This window comes from Eucalyptus grandis, chromosome 2 (assembly GCF_016545825.1).
Source record: "Eucalyptus grandis isolate ANBG69807.140 chromosome 2, ASM1654582v1, whole genome shotgun sequence".
NCBI lineage: Eukaryota > Viridiplantae > Streptophyta > Magnoliopsida > Myrtales > Myrtaceae > Eucalyptus > Eucalyptus grandis.
Window position 1 is genome coordinate 3,992,934 of NC_052613.1, and position 10,161 is coordinate 4,003,094.

Consider the following 10,161-nt stretch of genomic DNA (forward strand, 5'->3'; position numbering starts at 1 on the left):
GAGACCACCATCCATGAAACAGAACCAAGTATCACATTAATCTGTAGGAATCATGAGGGCTTGACTCTGCATGGAATTCCGATGAAACTGAAAAATCTATTTTTATTTTCCCCGTCAAAAAATTTCATGACATACAAGAATACTACCTTTTCGCAGTCATCAACGTTGTCGAAGGCCACGGGCCATGCTGGTGCCTTATACACAATTTGAACTTGGGGAAAATACTTATATAAGCATATGTAGAGAGCTTTTGCACCTAGAATAATTATCAGCTATAACAACTGGTGTATACACCTGCCAACGCCTGGACGGATCACTTCCCAAGATGTCGTCATGATAGGCTCCCCAAATATACATGGGCAAACTTGTACCTACCGTCTTTATCCTCGGCAAACCCACCTTATTGGATCGTCAGGCACGCCTTAGAATTAGACCCTACTTCTCAATAAATCTTGCGGAAGAACACAGCTTCCTCCGACCTCTAATTTCCTGGAAGACCAAAATTTCAACACATTGTTCCTCCTCTGGGGAGGTACCCAGTGCTCCAAAGCAAAATCCAATGTTATCGCCAAAACTTCTCATTTTACACCAAACTTCACTTCATACGAATCTTCTCTTCTTTCTGAAACTGGTGATGCATATCGTTATCCGAACAGCAAGAGCTTTGATATCTCCCGGTATGAACAGTTTCTCACAGTTTAAAACCAGCGAAGGTCCCCCTAAAATAGATTTTGAGTTGTCCCGCGCCCGCAAAAGTATGGAGAGGAAAAATATTCTATCTATTTCACAGCTTCAAAAAACAAAACCTGAGGTTGCAAATGCCCCCTCTCGCACATTGTGAGAACATCTGCCCAGCTACCAATTACCTATGCAATCAAGGCAGATATCAACATCTTTCTTGGAAAAGAAAAGAAAAGAGGCCCAAGCTGTAAATTTAAAAGGTATAATAGTTTGCCAATCGTGCAAAAAGAATCTCATAATTGAGGTGAAATGTTGAACTTACTTTGACGGTTTTATCATCATACATGATCCACTTTTCATGTTCACAACTATAGGCAAAGCAATGGTAATGTTGCCCATAGTAGCAAACCTACGTACAGAATGAGAAGAAAAAACCACCAGTTACAGAGAGAAGAGAATGAGCAAACCTGTGTACATTAACATAACACCAGAAAATATACAAGTAAAAACTAATTCTCCCATCAAGCAGCGACCATACAACAAAAACATCTAAACGGTGGCATGGAGATTGTACGAGCACACAAGACTATCTCATCAGGTAATGACCTCTAGCTTCTATGCCAATAAGTACTAATTAGTCAGTCACATGCCAGTATTGCCCTCAAAGTTTCAAGCATGGAGATACGGGAAAGGTTAAGGCGTTTTCCACTCTACAAAACCTCACTCACTTTCCATTCACAGCGTTTTCTACTTAAAAGGAAAAGAAAACACCATCAGTGGGCAGCCCATACAGAGAAGAGGATTACTACTATGCTCTTTTATTTTATCCTCTTTTTTTTTTTTTTAATTGTTGGATTACTCTAAGCTCATGTGTAGGGTCTCCAGGCAAAAACCATAATGCATACCAATGGAACCAAGTTACACAATCGCACAAGCATGGTCTTAGGGGAAAAACATATCGAGGGTAATAAATATACATACCACTGAAACCAAGTTATGCATATGCTTAGGATCAAGACCACGATAGAGGACGCTGATATCTATCTCAGTACTGAGGGCTGACAATGTTGCTGCTATGTCATCAGCACTCTCGCATGTGTTCTGCCAACCTACAACTGCAACACAAAATCAAATATATATGTGTAAGCGCTATCAATTCTGATAAAAAATAATGCTTTGACCTCAGCTGCCAAGAACCACCTGTAGTGAAAACGTGGGGTGCGGTGGAGAGGAAATGATGTTTGTAATTGAACTTCCCACAGCCACCAGACTCTGGATCACAAGTTAATTGATGGTTCATCTCCACAATATTCAACAGCTGATCGAATGAGCTCTCTGAACTCATGACCTGATAGACATGGGGTAAGAGGATTAACAAAATAGAACTTATTTTATAAAAATGATCGACTCTCATCATTAACCCATAGAAAGGGGCCAGTGAAGAAAATCACTAATTCCAACAAGACATACCTTCGTCGTTCTGAGGGCATTGGCATTAATATTATGAAAGAACGAAGTATATTTCAGATGTCTGGATTCCAATCCGCAGTTGTAGCAATTCATTCGCTCAAAGATATCCATTCCAAAGAGAGAGTGTACAAGACAAGGTTTACAACAATCCCAGGATCCTCTAGAGTTACTCTCTTCTGATTCATCATCAGAAACACTTGAACAATATGTAAATGACCGGTGAAGGCAGTCAAAAATTACTGCCAAGACTTCAGAAGCATCATTCATCTGAGCCTGTTCATTGCTTTAATCTGTCAGAGTTCCACCAATCTCCCACTCAAAACAAATATAAAATAGAAGGAAAGAATAAGTCTACCTCCTGGAAAAAATTACTATCCGGGTACAGGTTACTTAAAGCTATTCTCAAAGCAGTAGGAGCAATGGCTTCCTTCCGTGCATCTGCAGTTGCTGTGCTCAGAGCAGTGAAAATATCATAAAGGGCACATACAACACAAGGATCTCCCACATGTCCATGGTCCAGAGTAGATCTTTTCAAGAACTCATCACGGAACTGCCTTAAATGCCACAGGGACTGAAAAAATGCGCACAAAAGAACAAAAAGTCAGGTTAGTGTAACCCTTGCAATCATTCTGAAACAGAAGCATGCCATAGAAGGAAATGATAAGGGTAATATATTGCTTCCACAAAACCTACCTGTATGATTACATTCAGAAAGCAATTATATTCACCAATTTCATTCTGCAATCCTGTACCAAACACATCTGCTCCGTGTTTGGTTTCTATTACTGCCTCACCATGTATAACACCGATATCATCTGCAGTTCTGGATGGCTTGTGCGACCTCACTAAAGTAGAAGCCAAAGGGCTCATCTGACGCGCTTGGAATGTGTCTGAAACAGAAAGAAAAGTCAGCGTTTTGCTTATTCAAATGCAGAATTGTGCCTCTGTGCCCATGTGCTCGTGAGAGAGAGAGAGAGACAACAATCAACATCAACCGCAAAAGAGTAATGTTCTATTGCCAAAAGGAAGTCGCATTGACAGTTGCAGTGCTGTTCTATTTAGCATTTCACCTTTAAGACAGCAAACCCCTGTCTAAACTGTCTCCATAGAATGATGAGTGACATTTTCCACGCACTCACTTTCTCATGAAGTTGGTCCTTTAGGGGTTATTCCATCTCGTTGAACTTGCTTCACTTTCCTCCCAATCAGGGCCAATTTTCTCGTATAAAAATGCATGAATTCATACAAAGTCACGTTTGGATACAGGTCATCCCCTTTTTCATTGGTCAAGAAAATACAGGTCATATATGATACTTAGTGTTGTGTTTAAGTTTAGGGGTTTAGGAAAAAAATTGTACTATCACTCCTTGCTCTTGATGTTTAGATTATAAGTAGCCACAAAAAATTGTTATCTATCATAATCAGATAATCAGTAAATCAGATTGTCGGTGATGCAACTGAGAAAAGCGTGAGATATCATTTCCAAAGCTAACACGGATCACTGAATGACCTATAGCACAGAAAAGAATATGAACACCCTTAAGAATAGTCCTAGTAATAAGCTTTAAAAATTGCCTGGCGTTCTGCACAATTTGTGATGATGACGTATATCACCCAAAAAAACAAAAGTCAGTCCAATAGCAGCCAATAGGAAAACAAGCAATGTGATAGTAGTCAATCAGAAAAATTGACTCCTTACCTTCAACAAAATCTGCTAATAAGCACAGTCATCAACACACAGACAAAAATGAGAGGCCGTACAAATAAACTATGAAGAAATGTACCAAGAGATTGGCTGACAGCTTTTTTAAGGTCAGCCTGAAATCTTTCTTCATCATCCTCCTCTGCCTGTAATTGTCTCAATGTCTTTGTCTGATGTCCTCCTAAAGTTGATTTTCACCATAACAACCAGATTTAAAATCCAAAACATGAAAGAGATGCACTTTCCCTAAAATCTGTAACAAGAAATTTAAACAAGCTACTAAAATGGCTCTAAAGAGCTAAGATGCCTAAAAGTCAACGCTCATATGTTCTTCTGCTCTGGTGCACCGTATGATGTGCCAATATTGAATTGGAGAATACTTATAGGCTATTAAGCCTTTGGTGAATCGTGAACTTGAAGCAAACACCAAACAGGCAATTAAAAGAGTATTCCGAAAAAGGGTAACTACAAAGAGTTCTAGCATACTCAATCCCCACTTCTGGAGCTGCTAAACATTTTTAGGCCAAACGATAAAAGCTAGAGGTAAGTACTTGCTCTAGAATGATGTTAGTAACGAAAGTAATTCGACCAATTAATGAGTTGTCTCTGGTTTCCCTTCCTATTCTCTTCGTTTTGAACGAGCAGGGTGGTTGTTGAGGGAAGAGATGGAAAGGACTCTTAATTCTAAAGAATCATACCTGATGTGACACAAGCTCTGTTAATCTTTTTGCAATTTTTAAGATTTGGATCATTTTCTTAAAACATCGTTGCCAATGATTAGGACATCAGCCCATTCATTCCAGCAATAGCTTCCTTCAATAAATAAAAAAAGAATTTTTTAAGGGGCACTTCCTTAAATTATAACTTGTCCTTTCAAAATATAAAAAGATAGCTTTTGCATGCCTCATTTTCTTATGATACGGTAACTTACTGCAATTCACTCATTTTCATGCCTTCAATGAAAATTTAAACTTACTATATCATTTGCTTAACAAGTACTGTTAGAACTCTCTCTAACAAGATCCAAGTAAATAATCAACAACAAAACTAACCCATGACGTAGAAATAAGTAACTCAAGATCGGACATTCAGTGACATAGAACATACCCTCAACATGTGCACTCCCGGCTTCAACAATTTCTTTTCCCGAAGGGAAACTCCCATTGCTTCCCTCCATTGGTTTGGTGGAACTCCTATGGCGCCTGCCTCTCCTTCCTGTTCGTCTATCAGAGAGCAAAACACCATCCTCAGAAAGTCCTCCATTGGGGAGACCTGCAAAATGGAGAAAAGAATTGATTGATCTGTGTCAAAGTGCAAGCCTCAATCTGCATAATTCTTGTTAAATTGCAACCTCCTTGAACTTTCGTCTCATCTGTACTTTTCTTCTTCAAATTATCAGGATACACTGAAGTAATCTCATGAGAAGTTGGCAGGTCATTCTTCAGTCCCAACTGTCGTGAAAATAGCAAACTTGTAAAGATCCCGCTGGAAATTCTAGGTGAAACTATGCATTAAAGAAAGCATGTGATTCAACCGTGAATAAGCAGAAAGTGTTCAAGTAATAGTCCAACATCTATATCGAAAAGTATCTCCAAAACGACAAGCAACAAATAGCAGATGTCATCTTTACCAGACGAGGAGATTTGAACTGTTCATGTGCATATTGATCATCAGCTTGACTCTCCGAAGTAACGTCAGGATCTCCTTGCCCCAGCTTCAAAGATGTGCTGGTGAATTTTTTTTGTTGCTCAGCAAGCTGCCTCTGTTTGGCTTCGTTCTCAATGCGTCTCTGATACTCCAAAGTTTCTTCGAGCTTTCTTTCCTCAGCTTCAAGCTCAATTTTTCTTCTCATTTCCTCTTCCTGTTCTTTCAAGTCATCATCATTCATATAAGCTAAGATATCAGAATCTGGCTGGTCACCTTCAGATGCCACCGATGGAGAACTGCATCAAGTGGAGTTCAGGAGCAGTTATAGCCATATCGCATCTTGTTTTCCTTACAAAGTGTAATTCAGGAAGCGCATGTAGTGACATCAAATCAGCAAACTTACTCTGGTTCATCAGTCTCTTGGGAAAAGATTTGTTGCTCATCAATTCCACTAGCCTATTAAGAAACAAAAGATCAGAGAGAGATTAAATTTGCATAACTACCCTCAATGAAGAAAAGGTCTTGTTGCTGAAACCTTGGTGGCCTTGGTTTTTCTGAACTCTTTGTGCCTTTTCCTATCCTTTGTCCTGTCTTGTGCATGCCTCGAAGTGAGGCCTCCTCCTTTAGAAACTTTTTTTGAATCAAGGGCAAGTTCCGCCAAAAATGCCTCCCTCGCAGCATCAGACTTCTCAGTCGCATCTTTCTCTGCTAGGTCCTCCAAGTGTGTCTAGCAAACAGCACGGAAGGAGCAGAAGTAAGTCCCTACAAATGAAGCACCTAAGCAGATCAATAGATAGAAACTAACCTTCATGTATGACTTGACTAAAGGCAGCACTATCAACCGATAATCGTATGCAGAAAGAGCCTCCAGCTTAAGTTCCAATTGCTGCATCCCAGCGACATTTCGCATGATTCGAGCATCGATTTTGCTAATCTGCATCACCAAACAACTGAAAGCTCAATACAAGGGTACAAGGCTCTAATGTTCAATTATCCAATTAATCTAACCTCAGTAGAAAATTCTTCTTTCTGTTTCTGAATTGTAACTTCTATGCAAGTATCAACTTGATGCTGATATTCTTTAGTTCTCCAATCCTCATCTTCCCCAGACTCCAGGTCACATAAATGAGAAGCCGTTCCACTATAAGAATCATCGTATCCAAATTGATTAGCATTCAAAGCTTCTGCCTCTCTTAGGACACTTCCTATCACATCTGACTCAATTCTATTGCCAACAAAAGCAAGGTCATTTTCATCTCCCTTAAGTTCCTCTCTCCTCTTCCTCAGAACAGACTCAAGGCTTCGGTACACAAACTCATCAGCGTTCTCCCTCTTCTTAGCCTCCTCAACACAAAGGTCCTCCAGTGCTTGCAGTGCTTCTTCAAAGCCAATAAGCTCACATTTTCTCTCACATAGGTTCTGAAGTAAATAAAATTCCTTCTCAAGCATTTGGAGGATTTCCATTCCTTGATGCATTTTCTCTTCTTTTCTGTGGTCCCAAGATGCCAGTGGCTCCCCACTTGAGGGACCTGTATACATCCAGGACAGCAGAGCATCAGCATTGGCGCCCACCTTACAAGAAGTCAACCCAGCAGCATCATGTGCAGCAGAGTCATGACTACTATCTGTTGTGCATTCTGTGGGAAGTAAACTTTCATCTAAGATTAAGCATGACGCATCCCCACTAAGGACGATTTTCTCCTTAATCTCTACTTCTTGTGATACAGAATTAGCATCATCTACAGGGCTATTAGTCTTCTCAGAGTGTCTGCTCAAACTAGCAGAATGACAAAGCTCCTGCAAGAATTTAACGATCTTCTTCAGTTGAGTTGCTCCTAAGAAACATATGCGAGTCGGCCCATGATCCACCCCCTGGTGCAGGAGCTGAGAACCTGAAGTGATACCCTGAAGTTCATCTGCTGTAAACTGGAGGATCTTACTGAGATGGCTAGCGGCAAGGCATTTGTTTCTGATTAGAACCTCGAACAGAGAACGGATTCTTTCCAAGAGCTTTGCACACTCAGGATCATCCAATGTTGGCCAGCTATCAATGAAAACCCGTTTCGCATCTGACCCAGCATGATCAACGTCTTTGTCAAAGTTATTACTGTCTTTATCAGTACAACCATTGCAGTTGTAACCAAAATCACTTTTAGCAGGGGAAGAATCCCAAGCATCTTTAAAACAGTCATCACAGTCATCCGCATTGTTCTCTGAGCAAAAATCCTCATTGGAATCGATGCCCTGACATTTCTGCCGATCTCCTAGCATCTTCATTGCAGCAGAAAGATCAAGTGGTTTCCAAGAGCAATTAAGGATCATCTCAGCCCACTCGCTGTCAACATTTTGTGGCAAAATTGACTGCATTTTTGGTAGAAGGTTACCCATGTGCTCTTGAACGACATGCTGCATATGGGATTCAGAGTCAGAAAACTTTTCACTGCATTTGCAACAGACCCAAAGCTTCCATATCTTATTAGTATTGGCATACTCTACAGCGTCTGACAAAACCTTATTGGCTGAATCGTTATTTGCAGATCCAAAATACGCCTTGATATCGCAAATCCTAATCCTAAGCATCTCTTTCTTCATTGGAACACTCAGAGTATTCCAATAAGACCGAACCCAATCTTTCCTCTCCGCGGAAGACCCATTCTTCTTCCCATGCTTCCGTCTCTCAACCCCTCTCTGCCCACTCCCACCAGAAGAATCCAATCCTCGGTCACCCTCATTTTGCACACTGGGGGTCTCAGATTTCTGCTGCAAAAGCCTTGCAGCAGCAACTCTAACTTCAATCTCCTTCCTCCTCTCCTCTGGCGTCTTAGTCGCCTTCTTTATCTCGTTGGGCCTCCTGGGTTGGACTAACCGGACCTCCATCGGGTCCTCCGTGACCCTCCTAATGGGAATCAACCTAAACTTCTCTTCACCACCACCGATATTCTTCATCAAAGTCGAGAGAGTGCCGAAGGAGGACTTCTGCATCAGGTTGTGCAGCTCACCTTGCACGTGCTCTATCCGCGCCTTGGCACTCGTAATCTTCTGCTGGCTCTCCTCCTGCAGACTCTCTTTAGCAGGATCAACAGGATTCTCAATAGCCAACGCCCTCTTACACTCGGAAATCACTTCTTCATAGTCCTTCCCCTCGTTCGCCGCCTCAAAAAGCAAATTTGCATGAAAATGCGCAAACTCGATGGAACGCGGGGACAACTCGACCGCCCTACGTGCGGATTCTATGGCATTCCTCATGTGCCGCTGCTTCGCGTTGGGATCATCGATGATGGCAGCCACCTTGACGCACACCGTGCCCTGGAACCTGTGCACGAAGGCCGAGTGCGGCGAGCTCTCGTGCTGCCCGCACGACTCCTTCATCAGCCTTAGGGCTTTGGTGTGGTTCCCGCGCCGGAGCGCGTTTAGGGCTCGCTCGCACTCGAGCTTGATCGCGGCGTAATCCGAGCCCTCCGATTCGCCCGCCGCCGCCCCGGCCCTCGCCCTATTCGAGACAGGGCTCGACTCGCCTTCCCCCCGGCCACGGCCATCGGCGGCGGCGGGAGCGAGAGCGAGAGCCGGAGCCGCCGCGGCCGCCGGGGTCGCCGGGGCCGGCGGCGGCGGCGGCGGAGGCTGCTTGGACCTGGGAGCGGGGTTTCGCTTCTTAGGCCCCATGGATTGACCCGCCCGGTTCCGAATTCATGTACTCGGCGCGCTGCCGCCCGATGCGCGCGCGCGCGCGCTCGCCGGAAGGGGAGGGAGGGAGGGAGGCAAGCGGGGAGAGCGCAATGCTGCGGCGGCGGCGGCGGCGGAGCTCCGGCGATTGGGCGGCGCGGGGGGATTCGATCGGCGACGCGATCGCGGCGGCGAGCGTCAGTGAAGAAGAAGAAGAAGGAGGGAGAGTGAGGGGAAGCTCGCTGGGCACCTACTCAGGCAAAATGGAGGGGAGAAAAGAGGGGGTGGGGGTTGGAGGAGAGATTAAGAGAGAGAAAATGTAGGAATTAAGGAAGGAGAGAGAGATAGTGTTTTGTCTTTGTTATGTATAATTTTATTATTATTATTATTGTTGTTGTTGTAATATTAGATTTAGATTTAGATTTAGAGATTTAGAATTTAGATCTTTACTTTTGTTTATAGTTTATAATTCATGTAATAGAGTAGTGATGGAATTTGGTGAGTATGATTCCTTGTTATTCTTTGAAGACACGTGAGAGAGGAAAGTTTGGGGAGATCGTACTTGGAAAATCGTTTTCGTCTTGATGTTATCTCGGCTGGATGATTTAAAAATCGCTTAGAAAATCTAATTTGCTTGATCAACCTATGAAATAGCATAAAAATGGGCTTATAAAATAAAGATGGCCATCTGATTAAATTATGTTTTAATGAAAATATTGTAATTCGAACATTTAGTCTAAATAAAATATTCGGTTTCATATGAGATCAAATGGTATATTGATGAAAAAGGGGAGCTATTCCCGCTTCCCTGGAAATGGAAGAATCAAAGAATTTATCCTATGGATTAAGATAATCTAGGAAGGTTTGATTGAATTATGATAAAAAGAGGAAAAGGAATTAGAATTTGGCATTTGGCATTTGGCATTTATTCACTTTATTGATAACATCATACTTATCCTACTTAATTAAGGATAAATACGTAAATTGATAATACTATCTTA

At 42.3% G+C, this 10,161-nt stretch overlaps 1 protein-coding gene across 1 annotated transcript; it reads right to left on the bottom strand.

Annotated features, from left to right (window-relative positions):
* Positions 1 to 76: 76 nt before the first annotated feature.
* On the bottom strand, positions 77 to 9,416 carry LOC104418879. The gene is made up of 15 exons (XM_010030350.3): positions 6,509 to 9,416; positions 6,306 to 6,434; positions 6,036 to 6,227; positions 5,904 to 5,956; positions 5,484 to 5,796; positions 5,205 to 5,304; positions 4,961 to 5,125; positions 3,936 to 4,034; positions 2,845 to 3,041; positions 2,507 to 2,722; positions 2,152 to 2,424; positions 1,882 to 2,029; positions 1,663 to 1,796; positions 1,004 to 1,090; positions 77 to 866 (listed from the first exon to the last, which is right to left on the bottom strand). The coding sequence occupies exons 1-15, from the start codon at positions 9,158 to 9,160 to the stop codon at positions 780 to 782; spliced, it is 4,845 nt and encodes a 1,614-aa protein (XP_010028652.2). The 5' UTR covers positions 9,161 to 9,416; the 3' UTR covers positions 77 to 779.
* Between the last annotated feature and the right edge of the window lie 745 nt (positions 9,417 to 10,161).